The following is a 26,462-nucleotide window of genomic DNA, read 5'->3' as shown; positions in this document are numbered from 1 at the left end:
CTGGCTCACAGCCGACTCCTGGCACCCTCCCGCCTCCTGCCTGCCGCCATGAAGCCCTCTCTCTAACGAGCACCAGGCCACAGGGTCTTTGAACCGGGCATCGTCCAGGGATGACGGAGGGGGCGTGGCCTCTGGGAGCCCCTGATAAGCAGTGGTACCTGCACGGCTGGGCTCTTCACGTCGCACAAGCCGGCCCCCCGCAGCGCCAGGAGCCCCGAGGCCCTGGGTCTGGAGCAGCGTGATCACGTCGCTGACCCCACAAGGTTCCCCTAAAATCCCGCCTGTGTCAGGCACCAGGAGAGGGTCCTCTGCAGGGCGGAGGGTGGGGCTTGAGAGAAAGAGAACTTGTCCCAGTAGTTCCACTGGGTACTTTCTGAAAGAGATCCTTCCATGTGTATCCACGCAAGCGCTCATAACGAACCCACTATTACACGCAGAGTAACAATGGGCATTAACAGGTTTATAAAACATGAGGCCACCATCCTCTTAGACGCAGAGGACATCACGCGGAACACCCGGCTGCAGGAGGCTCTAGCTGAAATCAAGATTGCTGGCTGCGTGCTTAGTCGCTCAGTCGGGTCCGACTCACTCCGACCCCATGGACTGTAGCCCACCAGGATCCTCTGTCCATGGGGACTGTCCAGGCCAGAATACTGGAGAGAGTTGCCATGCCCTCCTCCAAGGGATCTTCCCAACTCAGGGATCGAACTCAGGTCTCCTGCTTTGCAGGCGATTCTTTACCAGTTGATACCAGGGAATGACCTCAGATATGCAGATGACACCACCCTGATGACAGAAAGTGCAGAGGAACTAAAGAGCCTCTTGATAAAAGTGAAAGAGGAGAGTGAAAAAGCTGGCTTAAAACTCAACATTCAGAAAACTAAGATCATGGCTTCCGATCCCATCACTTCATGGCAAACAGATGGGGAAACAGTGGAATCAGTGAGAGACTATTTTCTTGACCTCCAAAATCACTACAGACAGTGAGTGCAGCCATGAAATTAAAAGACGCTGTTCCTTGGAAGAAAAGCTACAACAAGCCTAGATAGCATATTAGACAGCAGAGACATCACTTTGCTGACAAAGGTCCAAATAATTAAACTATGGTTTGTCCATGTATAGGTGTGAAAGTTGGACTATAAAGAAAGCTGACTGCCCAAGAATTGATGACGTTGGAGAAGACTCTTGAGAGTCCCTTGGACTACACGGAGATCCAACCAATCCATCCTAAAGGAAGTCAGTTCTGAATATTCACTGGAAGGACTGATGTCAAAGCTCCAATACTCTGGCCACGTGATGTGAAGAGCTGACTCACTGAGGACTCTGATGCTGGGGAAGACTGAGGGCAGGAGAAGGGGCCTGCTAAGAGGATGAGACGGTTGGATGGCCTCATGGATCTGATGGACACGAGTTTGAGACAGTGAAGCACAGGGAGGCCTGGTGCGCTGCAGTCCACGGGGTCGCAGAGTCAGACAGAACTGAGCGACGGAACCACCACCATCCTCAAAACCATGCTCGGCGGCAGGCGACACAGACCGCTGCTAGAACACGCTCCCCAGAGTGAGCGCACGCACACGCTGAGCACTGGCAAGCCCGCCCCGCGAGGCCCAGGCTGCGACCGCAGCTGGGACCAGGCCCGGGTGAGGCGGGCTCGCGCCTCCCACAGCTTCGAGACAAAAGCAAGCACCCAGGAGGAGCAGCACCAGCGGGCATGGGCCCAGTTAGCATCTCAGAGCCATGGCCAGCCTCTGCTGGGTCCCCACGCGCTGCAGCCAGGCCCAGCCCGGGAGCTGCCCCGACAGCCACGCAACGTGCACGGCAGGGCCTGCAAGGCGCCCAGCAACGGGCATGCGCACCCCCAGCCCAGGCCCCGAGCCAATGACCCAGACGCCTCCAGCCTCTCCCCGGGCAGCAGCGTCCAGAGAAGAGACGGCTCTGCCCTCAGGGCGCCGGGGCCACACGTGCCAGTGCCCCCACTCCCCGCCCAGGAGCCAGACGCCCCACCCCAAGGGGGCACGGGACACTCCTGGCAGAGGCAGGGCCAGCGCTGGAGACAGAGGTGCCTCAGACAGCTGGGGCGGCCTCGCCCGTGTCCGCTCTGGGGCTCTGGGTCACGCTGCCCTGGCCTCGTGCCCACAGCCTCCCCGGCACCCATGTCCTCCTGAAAGACCTGTCCCCACTCCCAGGGCTGCGTGCACCCCCATCAGGGTGGGAGGCCAGGGCCCCAGGGTAGGTCTCTGCTCGAAGGCGGAGCAGGTCAGGAGCCAGCCAGCCCACAGCCGTGGCCGCAGGCCCAGCCCCCAGCCCTTGCGCCCCTGGGAAACAAGGCGCCCCTGGGGCAAGGACAGATGCGGCTCCTTCCTGGGAAAGCCCAGGGCAGCAGAGGCGCCCCAAGCTGCGAGGGGACGAGCCTCAGCGAGGCCTGGGAAGACTGTTCACCGGCCACCCCCTGCACTCAGCCCACAGGGCCTGGACGGGGGCCTGGTGCCTGGAGACAGACTCCGGGATGTGCCTGCACTGCTGAGACGCCGGATCTGCGGGACCGCCACGGAGCCTCGAGGTTGCCGGGCCGCAGGTGTCCGAGCCCACCCTCGGTTTTGGGCTGGAGAGCCTGTTTCTCATGGGGCCACCGGTCCTTGGAGGCCCTTAGGGTCCTGATTTCAGGTGGCAGGAGGGCGGGACAGATGCACCGGCCGCGAGTCCAGTGCGAGAGACACGCCGCCCGAGGCCCCCGCCACCGCGACAGTGCCCGGGCTGCAGCCCCCGATGGCAGACGCTGCCCAGGAGGCCGACAGAGGGCCTTCCCTAAGGACAGGGTGTCCCCACCCCAGGAAACGCCTGCAGCCAGGAGTCTTGCACTTTAAGTCGCAGCCTTGGGCCCTGCGATGCTCAGCTGCTACACTCAGGGCCAGGGCCCCACACGGCGAGCCTCCATCTCTCCTTCCCCCGGGTCCCCTCTGCACTCACAACCCCGGCCCCGGGGCGACCCCCAGGCTGACCCCCAGCCCTGCTGTGGACGATTCAACAATGGCCCAGGGCTGCTCCTTGCCAAACAGAAACCTCCTCTAGAAAAAGCCCGCTGTCCGCCAGGGGTCACAGAACGCAGAGTGCCCCTGCTGAAGGCTCCCGCTGCAGGCCAGCCCACACCTGCAGGGGACAGCCCCCCACCAACCCACCCACCACGGCACGGCACCAAATCCTCCGGAGTCCACGCACTGCCCCTGCGGCACGACCTAAAATTCCAGGAGCTTAAACCAGCAGTGACGGCCACCGCCATCCCACCCCCACACCTAACATAGCACCTGCTGAAAACCAGCCACGTTCTGGGCTGCTTCCTACAGCTGCTTCTGAGCTTTCCATACAATACCATCAGTTAATTGTAAGACACTCCTCTCCTATGAGAATTCACCGTGCGTCTTGTTTCAACAACTTACTACATAAACGCAAAGCACGCCACGAAGGACAGTCAGTCACATCCAATCCAACCACCCAGAGCTGACTGGGTGCCACTTCTGCTCGCCTTCTCCGTGCGCAGGAACTAACCGCCAACGCGCAGGAACTAATTGGAGCTCCTGTGGGTTACCTCTCCGCATCCCTTCACTTGGGGAACTACACACACACACCAGAGACCATCCTGCCCCGTGGCTCCAAGCGAGATAAAACTTCAACACAAACCACGACCTGCAGCCCCTGCACAGAAGCTCGGTGGCGTCAGCGAGCAGCTATGAGGGGAATGTCCCAGCAGCGGCCACACACACGGCCGGGACCCCAAACGCTTGGCTTTCCTCAGATGGAGCCCCAGCACGGGCAGGGATCCGGCTGACAACCTGGAAACGGAAGCAAACCTCCTCGTGTAAAAACAGTCGCTTTTCCCTAATGTGTACAATCCCCCCAGGCCTCGATGGCGGCTGCTTTTTGCTCTTCTCTGTTGAGGGAGTGGGCGGGGTTAATCCCACGCTTCCCCACATCAGGAATCCCACTGACACACACTGCGATTACTCAAACACCCAAAAATGCACCAGCGGCCCAAGAGGGGACCCCAGGGTGCAGAGCCTGGTATGCGTCGTTCTCACGGGGCTCAGTGCCGGCCCCAGGTGGGGACGCAGACCCACGGGGCGAGGAGGGAGCCAACCCCAGGAGACTGGGGACAGGAGACACGAAACGCGGTCCTCAACCACAGGCAGAGCACACGGGGCGCAGGCCTCAACCACAGGCAGACGGAGAAGGCAGGGGGCAGCAGGGAAGAGTCAGGACGGGAGGGACGTGGCTGGGTGTGGAGGCCAAGGCCACAGCAAGAGCCTCCCGTGTTGCCACCCCAGCCTAAGCGCTGCAGGGCATCCACGCCGCTGAAGCCCCAGGGGGCCGGCTGCCCCAGCAGCGCTCGGGAGAGGCCCGGTGCTCTCACCCTGCCCTGAGGCAGCCCCCACGCGCGCCCCCCTCCCCCGAGCGCCTGCAGGGCTCATCACAAGGGGCGTCCATGCGCCTCGGGCTGCTCCAGACACGGCCCACTGCTCACACACCAGGGGTGGACTGCTGGAGCCCCGAGGGACAGCCACCAGGAAGGTGGAGGCCAGCCGGGCCCGCTGGTGCGCCCAAGGGCCCCCGACCCCCGTCCAGGCCCCTGCGCACCCGGCGAGAGCCCAGCAGCTCGCCCAGAGCCCCCTCCCCCACAGTCCCCCCTCCCCCTCCCTGGCAGAGCCCCCAGCCCGCAGAGCCCCAGGCCTGAGGCCCTTTCCCTCCCACTCGGCTAGCAGAGCCCCCTCCCCTCCCCTGCAGAGCCCCCGTCCCCTGAAGAACTCCTCCCCTTTCCCAGAGCCCCCTCCCCTCACCTGCAGAGCCCCAAGCCCCACAGGGCCCCCAGGCCCACACCGCCTCCCAGAGAGACGGCTGGCTGGCTCCTGGAAGAGGCCCCAAGAGAAGCTGGGTCAGGGCCAGGCAGGACTGGTGAATGGCCAGGGCCCCTGAGCACCTGAGGGGCGGCCTGGGCCCTCCCCAGCTCAGTCTGCACTCAGGAGGAAGCAGGGCCCTCCCCAGGATGACTGAAGGCCACCCCCACAGACAATGACCAACAGAAGCCATCAGAGGGCCGGCTGCTGCAGGGCCCCACGGCCACAAAATCTGACTTTTCTCAAGACACCATTTAAGCGACGTAAAAATCTCAGAATGAGTGAGTCTAGTGTAGTGTTGATATCCATTAAATATTTTTTAAAAACCTCTATTACCTAGACTAGCAGACATGTGCCAAGGAACTCGCAAGCATTTCATCAAAATACCCCACCAGCGGGCACCACAGTGGCAGCGCCACCTGGGTGGCAAGAAGACCCAGAGGACAGGACGACGCGAGAGCCCCCAGTGGGGGGCGCCACACAGGGCTTCAGGGGTGCCAACACTGGCAAGAGATCTGGGAGCAGGCTGCGTGATCTCAACACATGCCAACGCTCCAAGTAATCAAAGCCACACATGGACAAATACCAGCGAAAAAACGTGAAAGAAAACTACAAAACGTCCAGACGCGCGGTGTGTACGCCGCTCAACCAGAGGCTACCCCCCGACACAACGGTTTCCAGTCAGATGAGCGCGTGGCAGCTGACAAGGGGGAGGACTCCGTCAAGGTGAGCAGACAGCAGACGGCGATGGGACAGGCGCCCCGAGATCCGAGGACGGCTACAGGGACACAGGGATGCCCGATGCTCACCCTCCAGCAGAGGCTCCGCGTCATCTCATGCGCGAGGAGTCCCCCGCTCCCTGCAGGAGTTACCTAACGACTACCAGCTTTCAACGCACACACATCTGCGCCCGATTATTCCACGTCGTCCAGGCGCCGAGTTCAGCGGGACCTCTCCTACAGGAACACCACCCCACACAGACACACAGACGGTCAAAGAACAAGTGAACATCCACGCTTCACCGGGCAGCACCATCCTGGGGCGGGGGCCGCAATGGACGCCCACGGCCACCAGCAGACCACGGCTGGAACAGCTGCCCCGGCCGCACCGGCGGGGCCACAGCCGTTCCAGAATCAACTGGAACCCAGACCCCGTGTGGCAGGATGCCAGTAGCCAGGCCCCGGACTCCACAGGAGCCTTCCCCGACTTCCTCAGACTCGAGCCCAGGTCAGCCGCACTCGGGCCCCTCACCCAGCCCCCAGAGAAGGGGCGCAGACACAGGACTCAGAGGGACCGCCTCTCTTCTCGCCCAGCTCTGGGCTCCGCGTCGCCTCCACACGTGGCAGGGCCTCGGGCTGCCAGCTCCGGTGAGGGGAAAGCTCGTCAGCGTGGGAAGACAGTAGCAGGAAAGGCCGGCAGGGCCTGCCTGCACTGGCCTGCAAGGGGCGCAGCCATGCCAACGGGAGGCCCCGTCTCCCTCTCAGGCAATGCTGGGGTGTGCTGTCAACCCCTGGGTAAACGCACCATCCTTCTAGGAGCTCCAGGAGCACCTTTAGTTAGAAGGCAAGTCCACTTCATTCCACTTTTAAGTGTAAATGCTCTTCAAGAGGTCAAATCACGTGGGGTGATTTTTTGGTGCAAGCAGAAAAGAGTGCTTTTTGAATGTCAGCAAACATCTCAAAGGTGGTGGGATCACAGCCCGCTAGGCTCCACTGTCCACAGGACTCCCCTCCACATAGGAATACTGGCATGGGTGGCCATTTCCTTCTCCAGGGGATCTTCCCCACCCAGGGATCGAACTCCCATCTCCTGCGGCCCATGCGTCGGCAGGGGGATTCTTAACCCGAGCCACCTGGGAAGCCCAGTACATGGCGTATGGCACGTCACACAGCTCCTGCGTCTGGACTATTCTAAGTCACTTCTACCCCTCACCTCCCGCCTGCGCCTCGGTGCTGACCCCCACTCCACAGTGCTGGGCTGTCCACCCGGGGTACACCGACGTGTACACGTGACTGGCACAGCACGTGTGCAGTACTCTGGGCAGCCGCTGGACTCGGGCCGCAGCAATCTGGCCACTTCTCAAGGCGCTGGTACTTGACATCCTTTTAATGGAATTATGACTCCCCATTTTAAGCTGGGAAGTCGCCTGCAATTACTGCTTAAAAAAGAATCACAGGCACATGGCTCTTTAGAGTTCCGATACCTGGTAACAACTGTGTGCAAACTGAAACGCTCTGTGTACTGATCCTCACAACCACCAACATACCGCAAATCATTGAAAAAAAAAAAACAGAAGCCTAATGCGCAGATGTCTCTCAAGCCTGGGGGCTCTGGCGTGGAGGGGCGGCTGCAGGACGAGGAAGGCCCCAGAAGGCCGAGGGCTGAGCACATCCACCAAGGCAGGCCGCCCACTGCTGAGCGCCCGCCCGAGTGGGGCTCCGCAGGGGCAGGGTGGCACACACCCCCAGGAGACAGCACGGTCCCTGCAGAGCAGGGAGCGGGGAAGCCACGCCGCACCCGCTCCAGCACTCCCGGGACCGGGGGCCTGCAGCCTGGGCTCGCTCCCCCGGCTCCTGGGCCTCCCGCAACACCAGGCCAATGGAGAGGGCAGGGAGGGCGCAGGCCGTGGGCCAGGCACCCCTCCAGGGGCAGATGAGCCCTCTGCGGGGAGAGACAGCCGACGCGTAATCCGCTGCGGCATCTGCTGAGACCGAACCACCAGCAACCACGATGCACTGGTCCAAAGAACCGGAATGGCACACCCGGAGGCATCAAGGCCTCCCACGCCGGACGCGGGGGTCACGGGGGGGCGGGAGGCCCGGGGAACAAGGCGCCCGGCTCACGGCACCACTGCCAGGGCTGCAGGGCGAGCCCTGCGGGGGGCAGGCACCCTGCTGACCACACGACAGACGCCTCGGGCAGGCCCAGCGCCCCAGCGCCGGTGCAGGGAGGCAGCGCAGGAACGGCCAGCCCGCCCTCGTGGGCCCTGTCCTCCCACGGCTGCTGGGATGCAGAACACGACTCTGCTCTCTGAGAACCGCGTCAGAGGGAAAGGGGAAGACGTCCAGCCACGGTTTCCACGAGGCGCACACCTCACCCGGTCCAAACCTCAGTCAAGGCCCAGGGGGGCAGTCTGGTGAGACGGGTGGACGGAGCGTGAGCAGAGAGCAAGCAACGGGCCTTGCGAGGCCCAGTCCCCCCGCTCACCGGCAGGACGACGCTGCCGCGTCCCAGCAAGGCCTAGTCCTGCACACCCCTCATCACCGTGATGCTGAGATTCCTGCTCACAGAGAAAGAGCTACCATGACCTCCCTTTCTCTGACCCTGATAAGTAGCAAGACAGTATGACTAGTCACCAAAAACAGGGAAACAAAAAAGTCTTACCACATTTTCATTGCTGGTTACGCTCAGTACTAAATCTCCATCTAGCTAAGTCAATTCATTACAACTGCAAGGACTAGCAGATTCAAAGGTGCGAGACAAGGACGGAAACTCACCACATGAGCAGTTCTAGAAGCAGAAGCCTCAGACTAAAGGACGCAGCCAAGAATGACAGGAAGGAACCGATGATTCAGGCCAACACCTTTACACCTGTGCCACTAAACCACCCCCTCTGAAAGCAGCAACCACCTCGAGCATCACTCAGGCGGGGCAGGATCCAGGGTTTAAAGTAAAAAGCCATGGGTCACACACATGCAGTCCAACCTCAGACCACACAGCAACAAGGGAGCAAACTCACTCAGCAACCCTTGCTCCAAAGCGCCCTGACACCGCAGTGATCACCCGTCTTGGCTGACCACTTCCGGACGACTAACCACTGAGAAACAAGACCACTAACACCTGATCAGAAAGTTGCTGCTGGATTCTCTGCTGGATTCTGGTGACGAGAGACCGCCCCTGCAGAGGCCAAGCACAGCTGGTGGGCGACCAGGCAGGCAGGGCGAGGCTTCAGCAGACAAGGGGGTGAGAACCGAGAGGAACGACGCCGGCCCACGACAGTGGCCGAGACCCCGGCAGACCAGACCCGGGGCACAGGCGCTAGCTACGGGCGGTCTACAGCTGTCTCCGCAGACCTCCACAATGTGCCCTGCACGGACCGTCGGGAGGAGGAAAGGGGAGCAGGCGCAAACACCGGGATCGTCCGGATCACAGAAACCCTGGCTGGGCTTCGGAACGCAAGCCTGAACCTTTGGAGCCTGGAAATGACAGGGCAGAGGCACCCGCCGTCGGGAAGGGGTGCGAAGACGAGGAAAGAGAAACAGCGTGAGCACCGCTGTCCCCTTGAGACTGGGCTCCAAGGGCTCCACGAACGTGCAGAGTGCACAGGCGACGAGACCGTCTGGAGCTTGGCCACCAGCAGCCTAGCAGGGAGCGGGGCCCAGTCTCCTCCCGCAGACCCCCGGAGCTCCAGGAAGACCTTCAACCACGAGTGCAGGGACCAGCCAAGGAGGAGCATCTCGAGGACAGTGAGAAGCCGCTGCCCGCGGGGCCGGGGGCTCTGGCGGCGCCGCACCCAGCAGCCTGCCCGCACACAGCCACACCCCAGCACAGGGCCGAAGGCTGCAGACAACCGCCCGCCCGCGTCCCAGGGCGCTGGGAAGAAGGCCCCACCGCGCCGAGCTCTCCGCCCGCGTCACCGATGGGCCTATCCATGGTCGTGCTAACACCAGCGCCTCCCCGAGCGGGGACGGTGGCGCCCCCAGAGGACTGTCGCCGGCAGACGGCCCTCTCCCCCTGCGCTCGGCCAACCCAGGGGTGCGCTCTCAGGCACCAGGACCGCTGAGGGGCGCACCAGACTCCTCTTCACTGACCTGGTGTCCCGAGGCGGCCTTGAACCTGTTCTCCTCAGCAGTTCATCCCACCCGTCAGACACCGATTTCAAGTCCCGGGACCCTCTGCCTGAGTGACTGAGGCCAGCCACGTCTGGGCTGACAGCACAGACGCAGCACGCCCCCGGGGCCAGGCCATTCCCCCCAGGCCAGGCCGTTCCCCCAGGCCAGGCCGTTGCCCCCAGGCCAGGCCGTCGGCCGGGCGGACTTCACAGCGCGGCTTCCCAGCGTGACCGCCCACACCTTGCCGGCCCTGTATGCTAGGACGGAGCCGCGCGGCCGCACTTTCCTCGCCTCCCTGGGCCCAGGGGTCTCCTCGTGCTCACATTCACGTCTGCGTTGCTTCTTTGAATAGCTTCTTCTAGCGGCCTCACACTGTTTAGATTCAGAACAAACTTGAGTAGGGCAGTAAGAAGACCACCTGGCTCTCGTGTAATACCCCTCTGACTGGAATTCCAGTTATCAGTGGCAATTATGACAGATCACACTGATGGAAAAACAAAAGAAAACCCCTTTATGTCCGCCCACGCCAGCGTCATTACGTGACCGTCCTAGGCACGTTACCTTTCAACGAGCTGGTGTCAAACACAGCCTAGAGAACTGGGAAGGAAGGGAATGTGGACAGCTGGTTCCCCCTCCCTGAAGAAATGTCCAATAAACTGCTGATCATTACTCCACACCAAAAGGGAGTTTTCAGACACTCTCCAAATGCATCAAAGAGCACATGTCAATAAGGTCCAGACACAGAACGCAGGACTCCAGGAGCCCGGCGCGGAGTCACACACACACAGGACAGGCCCCACTCGGGAAAGAATGCACCGAACACATTTGCATTTATTTTCTTTTTTTTTTTTTTTAAAGCAAATGACAAAGACCCAGTTTACCAGCTTAACTTTTTTAAACCTAAGCTTAACATTACATATTTAAACAATTGTCAAAACTTACTAAGTCGCCAGCATTCATGCACGACTGAAAACATCCTCAATGCACATTAAACCAGAAATGCATCACCATCAACGTATTAACATCGTCACTGCTAAATACTGAAAACACTGAGATTATCTTGTGGAAGAGTCATCCTGGCAATGTTAACTTCACAGCAGGCTGAGACTACTCGGCTCACGTTTCAAACACAATGGAAAAGCAGTCCGTGCTGGTGTTAGTGTACGAAAGAGTCACGGCCACCTTGGATTACGTTTAATAAAAAGCAAAGTGCATACAGAGATTTACAACAATTTTAAAGACAAATAAAATGGTCCTATTACGTGGTCCCAACAGTAAACTCAAAAGTCTATGACAAACAGGGCTCCGACGAGCTGCGTATAAATACTTTAGATTAGGTACAGTTATACTGAAAGTCGAGTTCGTTTGAAATCTTCAAAAAAATGTTCCTGTTAATCCTCGCATGGCGCGTGCCAGAGTTAGGGTTCTGCTACGCGCGTGCGTCAGCTACTTGTTATCCAAGCGCAGCAGCTGCTCCTTACCATTTATCGTCAAGGACTTCAACTGGCCGTCTTCTTCAACTTCCACCCTTTCTTGACCATTCTCGACAATCCTGCGGGAGGGGAGGCAAGGGGGATAGCACACGCCTTAAGATCGTCATCTGAGGTGAGCAGGCCTGCCTGTGGACCTGAGCGCGCACCTTCAGAGGACCCGCCGCGGGCGCCCCTGAAGCCAGCGACTCTGTGGCGGAAGCCAGCGTCCTGAGCGCGGGCGCCTCTGGCTGAGCACAGGCAGCAGCTGCCGAAGCGGCCAAGGCGCTACAACGGAGGCACTGCCATCCCAACGCACCCCTGCACGCTGGACGGAGCAACATCCAATGTGCCACAGGAAGCAGACATCTCAAAGGACAAGCTCTGATCGGAGGGGGCCCAGATGGCCCAGACACCCTGCCCTTCCCGGGGGTGGCACCGGTGATGCCCCCCACACCTATGCCTGAGAACACAGACGCCAGGCCCGCACCTCTTGGTGGTGATCTTCCTGCCGTTCACCACTTTCGTCGACGTCGATACGGACTTGTAGTTGCCCATCCCACTGCCGCCGAAGGCCGAGGAGGAGGAGAACGCCGTAAGGCTCCCGTGGCCTAGTGAGCCGAAGGAACCGAACCCTGTAAGAGACAGCAGAGGGGTCAGAGATGAGCGCAGCACGCGCAGCCAGCCCAGGGAAGCAGACGCAAGCCCCTGTGGAGCCGCCCGGCCACCTCCCCTACCGACGGGCCAGCACCCTGCCCCCACACATCTCACAGGATGGAGCAAACCCCACCACAGACTGGCACACCCAACAAGCTTCTGCTGGCTCCCTGTAACTGTGACCACAGGGGATACAAATCTCAATTGCCAGGAAGCTGAAATAATTTTAGCAAGAATGCCACAATTATCAGGAGAAGTATGGGTCTGGAGTTCCTGGACTAACTCTCAGCTATGAGGTGTTCACCTAGGACATGAACCCTGACTCTCAGAAGTCACAACAAAGCAAGTCCACTCTGGGCTGGGGCTGAGGCTGCTCTGCCTGTTGGAGCCCGCTGCCTGTCCCATCCTGAATGCCCCCTTACAGCAGAAACATGCCCTCCCCACGGCTCCTTAAAGGGGAGGACGGCATGCCACACACACTCCTTAAGTGAAATGCTCTGACAGGCTTGCCCAGCTTTCTTCTCTGACTCTCCCTTAACTCCCGGCACACCACGTGGCATCTGAGGAGAGGGCCTGCCGGAGGGAGGCACAGCTGCACTGGCCCTGGGCGGCACAGACCCCTGGCTTCGGAGGAGCAGAGTCTGGGAGCCGCGTCCCCTGTGCTGCCCACAGAGCGTGGGACAGTCACACAAGGGAGGCCCAGAACAGACAGAGGAGCTGGGCGAGCACCAGAGAAGAGCTGAGACTCCAACTCTCCACGCGAAATGCGGCTGCGCCAGGCTGTGTGCCTGACTCCAGCGGATGGATGGCCTCCAGTGCCACGCGCCAAACCGCACCAGTAGACTCGGCATGGCGCACGCAGGCCCCACTACAGCCTTAGCTCCTGACCCCATCGACTAGGACTCCCCAGGACATTTTTTTTCCTTAAACTGCTGAGGAGGTTAGATTAAAAAGGATTTAATGAGATTATCTGAGTTATTCCAGTTATTTATCCCAAAACCTCATTCCTTTTAACCAAGAATTTCATTAAATACTGGCCTTTAACAGTGAAGATCTGAAGTAGGTTCTCAAGTATAACATCTCTTTGGAACATTAGGGCGGGGGTGGGCGGGAATGTGGGTTACTAAGCAAAGGTCTGTATATACACAAACAGTGGCAAACCCAAGCTGCTCCACAAAAGGCATGTGCACACTACAGAGTGCCCTGAGTGACAGAAGCCTGCGCGGGCGCCCACTCAGACACCAGGGGAGTCTGAGGGTGTGGTACCTGCATCAAAGGAAGGAAACCCCCCTCCAAAGGGGGGAAATCCGCTGAAAGCAGAGAAGAACGAGCCCGTGCCTCGGCTCCGGCTTCCACGGGGGCCCCTTCGATTCCCAAAGAAGTCCTCAAACGGGTCTTCTAAAAAGAAACAGAAGTGCTTAGTGAAGCCTTGACCCCAGGGTGCTTCTCCACAGGAGAGCTGCGAAGGGAATGCGGGCGGTGCCTCCTGACACAGTTCCAGCAGGAGCAGAGCTTCTCCCCAGCGCAGCTCGCCTTCAGAGCGATCCCCCTAACCTGCGGCTTTACCGCGGTTGCCGAGACTCATCTGAAACCAGGACACAACGTGCCCCAACATAAAGCTCAGGGTCATCAACACGCACCGCAGACTGAGCAGAGAGCTGGGGGCAAAGCTGTCCACACGGAGCTCTTTCTGGTGGCTGTCACCAATCAATGAGCACTTACTGAAAACATGAATTAGACAAACTTTTAAAACTCACTGAGGTTCCCTATTAAGTTCACTATGAAATCAATCGGTGCTGTATTTTTTCTAGGAAATGGGAATTCTCTGAGAAATAAAAGCAAGGACTCCTGACAGATGGTTCAGAGAAACGAACCCATGACACAGAAGCAAGAGAACCGGCACGGCCTATTTCTAAGCCAGGCAGGCGTGGCCAAAGCAGGAGGTCCACGCGTCTGGGTGGCGAAAGGAACAGGAGAACAGTGAGCAGAACACGGTCATGAGCATGCAGGCGAGCGGGGACTGCGGCTCACAGCACACCCCGCGCACAGGCGACCATGACTGGGAACCCCCCAGGTAGCCGGCAGTGACCAGAGGCAGACCTGAGCTGAAGGAACGCTCAGAGCGGGGATGGGGAAGCAGGCGGGGAAACTACAAGCCTTTCTTAAGAGAGCCGTCAACAGTGCAGGAAAGCAGGCCTGAAGAAGCAGGCATTAGAAAGCATGGTCCCTGGCGGCTTCTTCAGAGACCTAGAAAGAAGGCAGGAGAGGGAGGAGGACCAAACAGGAACCGGCCCAAGGCAGACGCTGCTTCACAGCTCCACGGGGAGCCGGGACCTGGGCAGTGCTGGGCGGCAGGTGCTGCCGTCGACAGGCCGGAGCCCAGAGGCTGCTGCTCCTGAGCCGCAGGGCCTGCGCTCCACAGCACGTGTGCGCGTGCCGCCGCGTGAGCCGCAGCCTGAAGAGGTCACTCCTGTCAGCAGCTGTGTAAGCGCGGCTGCCGGCCCGATTATTCCCAGTTAGGAGCACACAGACAAAGCCTAATCATAAACTTCAGAGTCAAAACACTTTATAGATCTCTAGAGAGACTTCATTCTGTTCAAATAAAACCCAAGCATTCGATTAAGTTACTTTTCACCTTATTCTCATCGGGGTCTGCACAGCGACGCTGACACGTTTTCCATTCACCCAGTCAGAGGACGGCAGGTAATCACACTCATGTTACGACCGCCCAGGTTAAGGCACAGCTGTGGCGAGTGCAGCTTGGACTCGGTGTGTTCGCATTCTCAAGAAGAGCCACATGAGCAGCCTCACGCTCACTGCCCTTGCGAGAACTCCTGACCCTCACGTCTCCGCAGGCTCCCGGGGCCACAGCCAGCCACAGCCTGCACCCTCCTGCAGCCTCCTCTCATTACCGCTGACAATCGTTTAGTTATGATTTAAGGCTCATACAGCAACTGGAACCTTCGTGACTCTCCACAAAACCACTGGGGCCAACTTAAACCAGGGTCCATTTGATACCACCATTAAATGGTTTTAATTTGTTTACATGAAGCTAAGTAAACTTTCATAATTATAAATCACCTTGTTCAGAAGCTACTTCAAAAGACAGTTGAGTAGCATTATAAGAATAAGGCCAGTTGGGTTTTTCAGGTACGTTTTTTTTGTTTTCTTGTATTCTTTCATTTTTGAAGTCTTTTATCTTGCACACTTTTGTATTATACAGCCTAAATATGGATTTTTACAATTCCAGTAGCCACCGAATTTTAACGTGTAATTTCAGATACTAAAGTCACAACAGTTAACCCTAAAAATGAAAACTCTCATCTGTAAGTCATGGTGACGCTAGAAAACAGGTCTTTTAAGAAAGTCACGACGACGATGGTGTGTTAACAGGAGCCACGCTGAGACCAGCACTCCCACCTCCCGCCACAGGCTGCGGCGGGTGTGGAGAATAGGCGGCGTGAGCTTTGGGGCTTCCCAGGTGACTCAGTGTAAAGAATCTGCCTGCCAATGCAGGAGGCGTGGGTTTGATCCCTGGCTCGGGAAGATCCTCTGCAGGAGAAAATGGAAACCCACTGCAGTCTTCTTTGGACAGAGGAGCCTGGCAGACTACAGCTCATGGGGTCAGAAAAGAGTCGGATGTGACTGAGCAGGCCATACGCTTTCACAACCTTTAGGCTCCAAGTTAAATACAATAGTTAATTAACAGACCCTCTCATCCAGCAATTCAATCTACTTCATGGACATCAACTCATCAAACATGGAAATAACTTACTAAAGGGCCCCCAAGCTTTTATAGTGAAAACTGAAAATTCCCTAATTACATAATTTTCCAATATAGAAATGGAGAGCATGTTAAATGAAGGTTATTGAAGGGTCATCAGGTTTAAGCTTTAGAAAAAACACACATCACAACTCTAACATCTGAAAAGCATTCACAGTGGGCTTTCAACCGGCAACAAGACAAGGGTGAAGGGTGGTTCCCCGCTCTGTCCTTCGACCTCGCTTGTTTTCCAAATTCTTATGTTCAGTCTGTATGGTTATTATTTTTGAGGGTAAAAGGGTAAAAACTGCGTTTATCTTGTAAGTAAATCTGAATCAGACGTAACGTAACTGAACATGCTGCCCAGGCCATGTTCAACGTCACTCCACATGGCGCCCAGAACTGCCCCACCAGCCAAGCTGCTGCTGTGGGCAGAGGGCACAGGTCCTGTCCAGAGCAGGCCCCAGCTGCCCGGAGCCACGGCCTGCCGCTGCGTTCTGGCCCCGCTGCTCACGTGTTCATACCGTTCACACAGCTGCGTCTTCCTGCCTGCTTACACCCTGCCACAGCACAGCAAAGGCAGCTCCTTGCCAGAGTCTCAGCAGGGCCTCCAGGAGAGGCTGGCGCCCGACCTCGCCTCCTACTTGGGAAAGGTCAGCGTGTCCTCCACGACACGCAGGCTCCTCGTCAAGTCTGGCCCAATTATGACCTTGCTACGGTCTGCTGGAGATGAGTTATGGTTGAAGGAGACGGTGCACGCAGATGTCAACGAGGGGACAAATTCTGGGTCCAGTGAAGAGGCCGCCTCGAAGGTGTTCTCGGACGAGAGGAACCTGTGGATCAGCCCGCCATGTGGAGCAGACTGGCATCCCCGTGTGAATGGGCCCTTCCCATCGCGCAAGGGCTGAACAGACCACCAGCCCGAAGCTTCCCACAAACAGAAGAGCCTTCTCCCGGCCACTGGTCTCTGACCTGGAACACTGCTGGTTCTTCAGCCTGATGGCCTCCAGCGTCAGACCAGGGCACTGGCCTGCAGATCTGGCAGGTGTGTGTCCTCATAATCAAACAAGCCCATGATCACACTGAACTCCTGACAGAGAGTTACACCCTGCTGGGTCTGTCTCTCGGGAGACCCTAAACGCAGAATTTACAAGCCTGTCAGAACCGCCTCCCTGGTCACAGCGCACGTGTGCTCAGCCAGGTCCTTTCCCGCAACAACACTGCATCATGGGATACAGACACACGGAAACAGGCCCATATCCAGCCTGTTAAGTTACCTAAGACTTAACTCTTTCGGGTCCCTATCCCAGGTGTCCTGGAGAAGCACTCCTCTGCAATCTCACACAGTCCTGCTCTTCTCAGAAACACCAAGCCAAGTCCACTAAGGTGACGCTTGCAAACACCTAAGTAATAATGTCAATCTCATGACAAAAAACAATCCAACCGGACGCTGTGACAAACCACCACCAGACGTGTTCCAAATGTTCACACAAGCACATTCTCGTAAGAAGACTTAGGGGGAGAGCTAAGCGAGAAGACGTTTAGAGCCATGCGTGCCCCCAGGAGCAGAGCCACGGGCCTGACGGAAGGCACCCAGCGAAGGCGCACAGGTCCTGTCCTCACAGAGCTCCCCACCCAGCCCCCAGGCCACACGCACACAACTGCACAGCAAAGGAAAACACACCAACTCCAACAAGCATCCTGAGCACGTCAAACAAAAACAGGCCCCTCCACTACGATCCACTACGGTATCGGTGCTAAGGCAGAGCAACCCTGAGGAAAGAGGACACGTGACCCAGAAGCCAGGACAGCAGACAGACTCCAGCCGACCACCCCACCTGCACCGACCCCAACGCCACAAGCTAAGGTCAAAGCACTCCCTCGCAACAACTCCAAGTTTGTAATGTTTTCTTCTCGCACATTCAGAAGTAGAAAACAACATATTTGAAAAGTTATCTGAAATAAACAAACCTAAGTGACTCAAAAACAGCCATGGGTGACACACGGCTGGGACCCCGGGGAGGAGGGCTTTGGGGCGCTTCTCCATGGCTGACCTGGCATTGGGGTGGCACCTGGCAGTGCACCGCAAGCCCAAGATTAATACTCGGCAAATGAACATCCTGCTTCCAGCTGTGCACACAGCTTCATTACAAATGTGACTCCTAGTTACGCCACAGGCCTAGCTGGAACACTGTCTTCTAGCAGTTACAAACAGCCATCCAAGCCAAGGGTGCCGAGCACACGCAAGGGATCCAGACCCCCTACTTCAGTGGCAACGGAGGCCGGGCCCCTGCAACTCTACCCCTCGCCAAGCAGCTGCGAGGGAGCCGCCCTCCCCCTGCCTAAGGCCAGGACAGCCCACCACCCTCAGCCACAGGGACCACCGCGCCAGGAGGAAGGAGTCCAGCCTGGACTCCTGCATGGGCTCAGGAAGCTCCACCATGGGGGAGCCGGGAAGGCCACTAAAGTCTCAAAACCAACTCTGGATTCCCAGGAAGATCATGCAAAGCCTGGGGCCCAGCCACTGCTCTCGTGACCCAGAAAACAACTCTGAGAGTGGCCTTCTCAGAAGCCTTTCCTCCCCCTGTCGAGGGTGGAGGTGGTAGGACCACGAGGCCCATCCGCCCGGCACCCACCCGCACAGAACTGTCCTGAAACAGCAGCTCCACCCCCAGCTCCACCCGCAGGAGGTCCCAGCCACTGCCGGCCGGGCCAGCCCCGCCCAGCACCCCTCCCCTGAGGGGACAGGGGCTCAGCAGGGCCTTCGCAGTCACTGAGCCACAGGGGAGTGCCCCCTTGGGAGGGGTCATCACACCTGCCCTGCCTCCACAGCCACAGGCTACGCTTTCCCACTTGCGGCTTCTCTCAGCAGCACGACTTCACCAGTGCCTGCTTCCAAACCACGCCGCCTCCAAGCCGAGCGGACGGCTGTGTACGCCACAGGAGGCACAGGGCCCCCAACGATGGGGGGGGCAGGGCCACTGCGGACAAGCAGGCCCCCTGTCCACATAAGGAGGGACACGCGTAAGGAGGGACACGCAGACGTACAGAGGAGACCCCGTGCAAAGACACAGGCGTCTGCGGCGAGCAGAGCAGCGGGAGACCGCCGGCCTCGGGGCCGAGGCTCCTCCCGAGCCCCCGGTTCCCTCGGGGCCGCAGGGAGCCATCAGGCGCGGGTGGTGGAAACTCTTTATTCTAGAGGCTCCGCTCAGCGGGCCGGCCGCGGGGCAGCAGCAGGGCCTCGGGCTCGGGCCCGCTGTCCTCACTGAGCAGCTCCTCACACTCCTCGAGGAGCTCCTCCGGGTCCCCCGGGCTGGCCTCATCCTCACTGGAGATGAACTCCAAGTCCTCACTGGGGGGCTCGCCCCCACCCAGGCTAGCGCCCTCGCTGGGCTCGTCGTCACTAAAGAGGTCGAGCTCCTCGCTGGACACCACGTCCAGCGCCTCACTGTCCTCCTCGCTCGCGCTCTCCGCCACCGCCTCCTCTTCAGGCTCCAACTCCTCGCTGGCTGCCTCCTCGAACCCTGGGGGGAGAACGACCGGCTCACTACCCTCCAGCGCCGGGCCGGGCGCTGGGCGGGCCTGCCTGGCCGGACGCGAGGGGCCGCCGGGCAGCGTGCGTGCGCCCAGGGGAGCTCCCGGCCTGAGCCGGGCCACAGAGACGCCTCCCCACATGGTGGCTCCCGCTAGGGTTCCAGGGCTCAGCGGCTCTTCCGTCTGAGAGCCTCATTTCGCTAGCACCATCCTTTAATGATAAACCAAGGAAGGGGTCATCCCAATTTAAAGTAACAAGATCCCCACACTTGAATGCTTTCAAAGGAGGTTCTCCCAGGGCTAGGGGAAGTCAGCTCAGCCCACAGCCCTGCCGGCACCCCTCTGTCTGAAAGCCAGGCCCCTGGCTGCTGGGCCCTCGGCCTCTGCACACAGGGGGCGGGCCTCACAACGAGTGTGGCCCCGGGTACAGGACTCCGTCCTTCCCACCAGCTCTCCGCTTCAAGGTCCCTCCCCTTTCACCTGGGCCATCTGAAACCAGACACGGGGTATTATGTTCCGATAAATGCAAAGTGAACCTCAGAATGTCTTTTAACAGACTCTGAGCTACTTTTTTTTGGAAAACGAGAGAGGAAAAGAGTTGGTCGTGTGGAAAATTAAGACAAGAAATAACACACTCCTCTAAATGGACAGCGTGACAGGGTTGGTGTGGCTGCCGGGAAACATCACCTCCACGCCTGCTGAGGCGGCACACCTCGGCCCCACGGCCGCTCGGCCCTGCTCTGAACGTACCGCCAGCGCGCTGCACTGTCACTTCATACATGTAGTAGCCGTGGAGCAGCTTCTGTTCCCGTGTGTAAATCCTGAGAGCCTGAAAATGGAAGTCGCCTAGAACACCTACAAGAACGGATTGGAGGAGGGTCACCGCCGCAGGGGCCACGAGAGACGAGGGCGCTGCTAGTGCAGCTCGCGCCTCCAGCCCCGGGCAGAGGCCGAGGGGCCCGGCCCCCAGCGGACCCGGAGCCCAGGGGAAGAAACCTCCACCCAGCGGCCCGCAAACCCGAACTCTTCTGATTCAAGTCACATGCACATCAAGACCGCCTCACGTGCACAAACCTCAACTCAGAAGACGTGAAGGTCGGTGCTCACAAGGGTAAAACCGCGTTATTCACTCTCCCAGCCCCAACTACCCTCGCCCCTCTTCACTCCGGAAAGAGCTGCTCAGGGAAAACCATTCTTAGTGAGGAAGCTTAACCCATCAGATCTTTTTCCCCAAGAAAAAACACAATCTGGCTACCATTACACACTGAGGACTCTTTCCTGACACTCTTTTTTTAAAAAAACCACCCTGTGCCAGAGCTGGTGTGAGCAGGCCGGCCTCGGGCGTGGTGCGGTGGCCTGCCCTGCCCTCCTCAGCCTGAGGGACCCTCCATCCCCGGCTCAAGTGGCCAGACTCCTGGCTAGTTTCACCGGACACTACCCCGCTCCCCCAAAACACATCGGGAGCTTGTTAAAGGTTGTAATGAGACACCAAGGTAATCTTAAGGCAGAAACGTCATTAAAACTCTTCTGTGTCTTTCTTACAGTAATATTTCCTACAATTATAAAGGACAATTAATAAAGAATGTAATTAATTTCATATGATACTTACAGGGAGCCTTCCCAATGTTTCCTGCAGCAGTAATTAATGCAAAAAAAGCCTTCAAAACAGATGAGTCTCTTCCCCCACCCCTCACACTCCCCTGTTTAGCTTCCATTGTTATATTCTGTACACTAGCGCATATACACATCCCTCCTCCACAAGCCACTCTCTCAAAAAATAGGCGGCACCACAGTAAACAGGGAGCACAGTCTCTTCGAACCCCCACGGAGTCACAGAAGGACTGCCTCCTAGGAAGGGCCACACCTACCGGGCACAGCAGCGCCTTACTCCTCGGCACGCCCGCCATGTGCAGGGCCCACGGCTCCCCGTGCTATCTGCAGACACAGCTGCTCTTCCTGTCGCCCTCCTGAGGGGCTGCAGCAGGTGTCTTGTCTTTTCAACCAGGCTCCGGGCAGTGAAGGAGCAGACCCAGGGCACTGTCTCCCCACCCAGGGGCAGAGACAACAGGCATCACGGTGCGCACGGCAGGCGGCCCAGCTCACCCCACTGCCAATGCCAGACCCTGCCACGCATTCCCGCCACGCCGCCTCGCATCGGGCACCAGGACCCGGAGGCCAGCGGCTGGGAACGCTCTCCTACAGTGAAGAGCAGCCAGAGCAGCAAGGTCTCCCGGCAAAGCTATTCTCAAAGACAAACACTTGTGATACCTTGCTCTAGAGGTGTCCTTTCTTTCCAAGAACTGCAAACTTAACAGTCCTAACACCACAATCAGAAAAACAAAGAGAAGTTTATGAATCAAATGTCTTCTGAGCAACATCTGCCTTGATGCTTAGTGTTTTCAATCAGACTCCTACACAGGAAATTCAGAGAATTCATTGTCCGACCAGGAGCAGCCCCACCTCCTTCCCACTGCAGAGGAAGCTAATTAGGGTGAAACGCACAGCCAAGGACACAAAGCGTTCAAACCTTTATTATGTTCCCGTGCAAGGTGTAAAGTCCACACTCAAACTCTCACTATGTTAACGTGCAAGGTATAAACTCTACAGCATCTTCCACAGGAAGAAGGGAAAAGGGTTTAGTTAAACTCGTGCACCGCTCAAACAGCAAGTTCAAGGACAAGCTACAAGAGTGGTGAGACGGCAAGGGTGCATCCGTCGTCGTGAGTCATGAACATGTTATGTGAATGACGACCCAGATGAAGAACTTACCGAAGAAGTCGAATGAAAATGGGTCCCTTCCACCAAAAAATTCCCTGAAGACTTCATCTGGGTTTCGGAATGTGAAGCCAAACTCAAATGGACTGTCGAAGTGACTTCCACCTACAGAAGCAAGCACAGCTCAGTCAGGGCCTCCCGCGTGGCAGGCACTGACACACACTGTCTACGCATTACTACCTGCATCCCGACCCAAACAACGAATGAGTTCCATACACCCGAAGCTCGCGCAAGTCCTGCTAGGAGCAAAGTCTCCTGCGCCAGGAGCTAAGAAACGCGCGCAGGTCCATGTCCGTGAGCGGTCCCCGAGCCGCCCTCGAGCCACCCGCGCACTGGGGGCTCCCGCCGCTCTGGGTGCGCCAGCCACACACAGCATTTCAGGCTGTGGAACAGCTGCTCGGGCATGTGCAGGAGGTCTGAGGTGTGCAAGCCCAAACGCCCACCACGGAGCTCGCGGGGCAGCAGGTTACTGCGCCACTTTCCATCAAAACACACACGTCCAAGCCTCATGACCAGAGGCAGCCACTTTGGTGGCTCTTTAGTTTTTTGATAGAACATCCAGTAAGGATGTTTTTGACACAACCTCCAATATTGATCTCAGGGTACACTCAGTGTATGATAGTAAGGTTTTACGGTATTTCCTATCTACGAAAGGTATACCAGTAAGTACTTTCTAGTACAAGATTTTTAACAGGCCTTTTCCAGGCCATCAGTCTCTCCTTCCTCTCCCCAGTCCAGCCTGCTCTACAGACTGCATTCCTGTTGACTGACAGACTGGATCGCAGTCAGACTGTATCATCAGGGCACCTCCTTTCATCACAAGGCCAGGAGAAAGACCAGTGTGCACACACGTACCTCCACCGCCACCGTTTAATCCTTCTTTGCCGTATCTGTCATAGATGTCCCGTTTTTTAGCTATAAATTTAAGAAGACAAGTCAGTAAAGACCAAGTTCTCTTCCCTCAAAGTCAGTAAAGCGTTTCTGAAGCTGTGAACGAAAGGCCCCCCACAGCTCTCAAGGCCCACACTTGTTTCTGAAGAGCTGGGACCCCTTACTGTGACACTTGAGGGCATCAAAGTCTGGCGGCTGCAGCCCCCGGGGTCCAAAGAGTCCGGCTGCAACTCAGGGACTGAACAGCAACAACTCCCTTAAAAACACCTCAGAATATTTTTAAGTAAAGCTTAAAAGACTTATTTAAAAAAAAAAAAAAAAAAACCTTATTTCACTCTACTGCTAACTGTGTGCCACGCACTGCATCAAAACCCCACTACAAAGCTGCAAAGCGACTCCACCCCTAGACATCGACCTGACTACAAAGTGCAACTCGGGAGAAGACCCACGGCACAGCAAGGAGCAGGACAGGGCCTTGGCGAGGGCAGAGAGGGGCCACATGGAGCCAGCCCCCAGCCTGGCCGTCCCTGGCCAGGCAGCAGCCCGCCTGAGCCCGGGCGATGGTTCTCAAACAAGAGCAGCAACAGTGCAGCCCTGCTCAGACACAGAGGCTCTGCAGACACACTGTGTGTGGCAAGTAAGGGGGCAACGGGGAAACAAGTGTGGAAGCAAGCTATCCGCAGCCAGGGTGGCTATCAGCGCCTTAAGAACAGTAGCTGTGTGTCTGTGCCGGTAACTCCTGGAACTGAAGGCTTCCTAAGGAAGCATGAAGAATAGACTCCCCCTTACAAATACACACAAAAGGCAGCATTTTCATGGCAGCTTTAAAGGTTCTGCTGCTGCCAAAAATCACGTTTGACGTTTGAATTTACTTCTCAAATTGTCTCATGTTCTTGATCTGTGGATCCACAAATCTGGGAGTGCTGATCAGGCACACAAGCAGGACAGTGATAGTCAACTACACCAGACGCTCATGGAGTGAGGTGACGAGGCCTTCTTCTAAACCAGAGCAGGTGTCCGCTTCCTCTGGTCTAGTCTTTCAAGCACCTCGGCCGAGAGTCACACCAGGTCACTCAGGGCTGCTTCCCGGCAAGGCGCTGTGAGCACTCTTCCAGTTTTCTCACGAAGTTCCACAGTCCTCGCCCTGCCCCAAGGCTTCTCTTACCAAGAACCCAAGGTCTGGCTAACACCCTCTGTACGACCCATGAAACTAAACCAACAGGCCTGAGCTTCCAGCGCCGTTCAGCTCCCAACTCTTAACAGGGCAGGGAAGCGTACAAGCTGTGGAGTCCACACCTCAGCAGTGTGCGCAACGCCTGACTTCCCGAAACTCAGGAGGGCCTTCCCAGGAGGCCAGCACCTCAGCACAGGGTGCTCAGGAGGGCGACGTGGGCCAGAGGCCCCGGCGGCCTCCGGCGCCAGGCAGACTTACAGAGCCGCCCGGGAGACGCCTAGAGGCCAGGGCACACAGCACTCACAGGGCCTTATCGGGAGGCTGGCGGGGACAGGACACCCAGTCTGCCCAGAAAACCCCCCTCACGACCCCGAAGCCCCTCGGCCAGGCCTTCCTCTGCAGGCCCCACCCGGGGACACAGCCCCCACGCTCCCCACTCACCGTCTGACAACACTTCATACGCCTCAGCTACTTGCTTGAATTTTCTCTCTGCTTCTTCTTTGTTCTCAGGATTTTTATCTGGATGCCACTTCAGTGCCAGTTTCCTGTATCTTAAAAAGGAGTTGAGGGCACTGATCACATCCCACTTCCAGGGTGGTGCCTAATGTATCATATGAAGCAAACATTCCAAAGCAAAAGCTCTAAGCGGAGACTAGACAGGCGTGGCGCACACCCTGCCCTTCCCCCAGGGGCAGCACCAGTGACGCCCCCCCCCCACACACACCAACGCAGGAGAACACAGAAGCCAGGCCCGCCCCTCTTGGTGGTGGTCTTCATGCCTTTCACACCTTATTTAAGAAGAGCACCATCACTGCACCGCGCCGCTCCTGGCTGTGGCCAGGCACAGTGTGAACTCCCGCGGCCCACCGTGACATAGCTAAAACACCATCCACGTCCTGCTCGACATTAACACCGAGGCAACTACACAGACCTCAGCGCGCCCTGAGGCTGCCTGCGGCCTGAGACTCGCCTCAGGCGCGCCACCGACTGCAGCGAGGACACAGGGGCGCAGGCTCAAACCCCGCCACGGGCCCGAGCCGGCCACACAACGGGGGCTGGTAGCAGCCCACTGAGGATGGGGCGGCGGCGCCCGTGAGCGCCAGGGCCGCTCCGCTGCCAAGTCCAACAGCAAAGCTCTTTGGGCTGATTTCATACCTTCGGGGAGCTTTTGATCTAATTCCAGCAAAAATGAAATCCATGTCCCAAGATAAAGTGCCAGAGGAAAGCAAGTGGCCCTCTCCCTGGGTGACAGGTGAGCCTAGGTCTCAGGGGGCACAAGCTCACCTGCCAACCGGGGCCTAACATTCCAACTAGCGCGCAGCAGACTCACGGCACGCAAACTGCAATTCGGTTTCCACAGGCCGTGCAAACTCACACCACAGTGACCAGATGCACTCCTTCAGAACACGATTACTTACGCCTTTTTAATATCCTCGGCCGAGGCGTGTCTCTGCACGCCTAGAACTTCATAGTAATCCACCATGTTTTAACAGGCTGCTGGAACAAGTCCTGCAATCAGAAATCCATGGTCAGTGACGAGACGGCCCAGGCTGGGCTGGTAGCGGGGGTACAGGGTGGGGAGACGGAGCAGGAGGTAGGAGATGTCACCTCGCCTGGGCACTAACCACCAGCCTGTCAGGCCAGAGCCTCATCTGGGAGCCGCTTCCAAGTCTTACACTCTAAGACCCTTCCTGATGTAGGAAAAAACGCTTTGAAATAAGCTAAGAATAGCCTCAACTAAATAAAACTGACAGGTGACCCTGCAGCAGCCTTGGGGCCCGCTGCCCACCAGCTGCCAGGTCCCTGGTCCAGACCGACCAAAGCGTTGTCCCCTCCTCACACCCTATGCCAGGTGCTGGGTAAGACTGCAGTCACTTGACGAACACCTGTGTCCAGCCTGGGGACGCCACAAGGAACCGCAGACACATTCCACCCGCCGGCTCGGACTCGGGGCTCTCCCTGTGACTGCCTCCTGGGCCTCCAGCATCTGACGTGGGAACACACAGCACCACCCTGCTGGCAGCGCAGGGAGAGGGCAGCCTCGGAGTGGGCCTGCAGAGAGTCACAGGACAGGAGCCCCGCTCCACCTCCTCTACGAAGATGGGGCCTCGAGTCACATGCCAGTCACGACCGGCACACCTGCCACCTCTCAAGATGTGAAGTCCAGCAAGCGTCCGTCTTCAACATGACTGGTAAGTCACCTCACTAAACCAGTGACCAACAACCGACACGAAACAGACCCACACGACACAAGCCTACAGAACAATTTCAGCCAATAAATCAACTTCTTCTGTCAGGCTACTGAGCGCTAAACTGAAGCCAGGCTTTCGGCAGCCTTTCCCCAAATTCTAGGACCAGATTTTGAGAAGAAATGTTCTGACTGTAAACAAATATCTGAGCCCATAACCTTCCTGAGCCCGTTCTGCTAAGGTTAGATATAAACACTGCCACAACTGGGACACAGTCTCTCAACACAGGGTG

General features: G+C 57.8%; 1 protein-coding gene across 12 annotated transcripts in view; it reads right to left on the bottom strand.

Moving 5' to 3' along the window:
* The window catches only part of DNAJB6 (DnaJ heat shock protein family (Hsp40) member B6), a 58,235-nt gene that overhangs the window by 6,049 nt on the left and 25,724 nt on the right, over positions 1-26,462 (bottom strand). For 7 of the 12 annotated variants that reach the window (XM_042249100.2, XM_060415241.1, XM_060415240.1 and 4 more), the window contains 7 exons: positions 25,400-25,490; positions 24,423-24,532; positions 22,772-22,831; positions 21,911-22,021; positions 13,111-13,242; positions 11,678-11,822; positions 11,200-11,270 (listed from right to left, as the gene is read on the bottom strand). In XM_042249100.2, the coding sequence (XP_042105034.1) occupies positions 11,200-11,270; positions 11,678-11,822; positions 13,111-13,242; positions 21,911-22,021; positions 22,772-22,831; positions 24,423-24,532; positions 25,400-25,464 (694 nt within the window). In that variant the 5' untranslated portion in view covers positions 25,465-25,490. Of the gene's footprint in view, positions 1-10,529; positions 11,271-11,677; positions 11,823-13,110; positions 13,243-14,900; positions 19,997-21,910; positions 22,022-22,771; positions 22,832-24,422; positions 24,533-25,399; positions 25,491-26,462 lie in introns of those variants that run through there. The other 5 variants (XM_027969078.3, XM_060415242.1, XM_042249103.2 and 2 more) reach the window with 5 other exon arrangements.

Source organism: Ovis aries, chromosome 4 (assembly GCF_016772045.2).
Source record: "Ovis aries strain OAR_USU_Benz2616 breed Rambouillet chromosome 4, ARS-UI_Ramb_v3.0, whole genome shotgun sequence".
Taxonomy (NCBI): Eukaryota; Metazoa; Chordata; class Mammalia; order Artiodactyla; family Bovidae; genus Ovis; species Ovis aries.
This window is presented reverse-complemented; position numbering and strand designations above follow the sequence as displayed.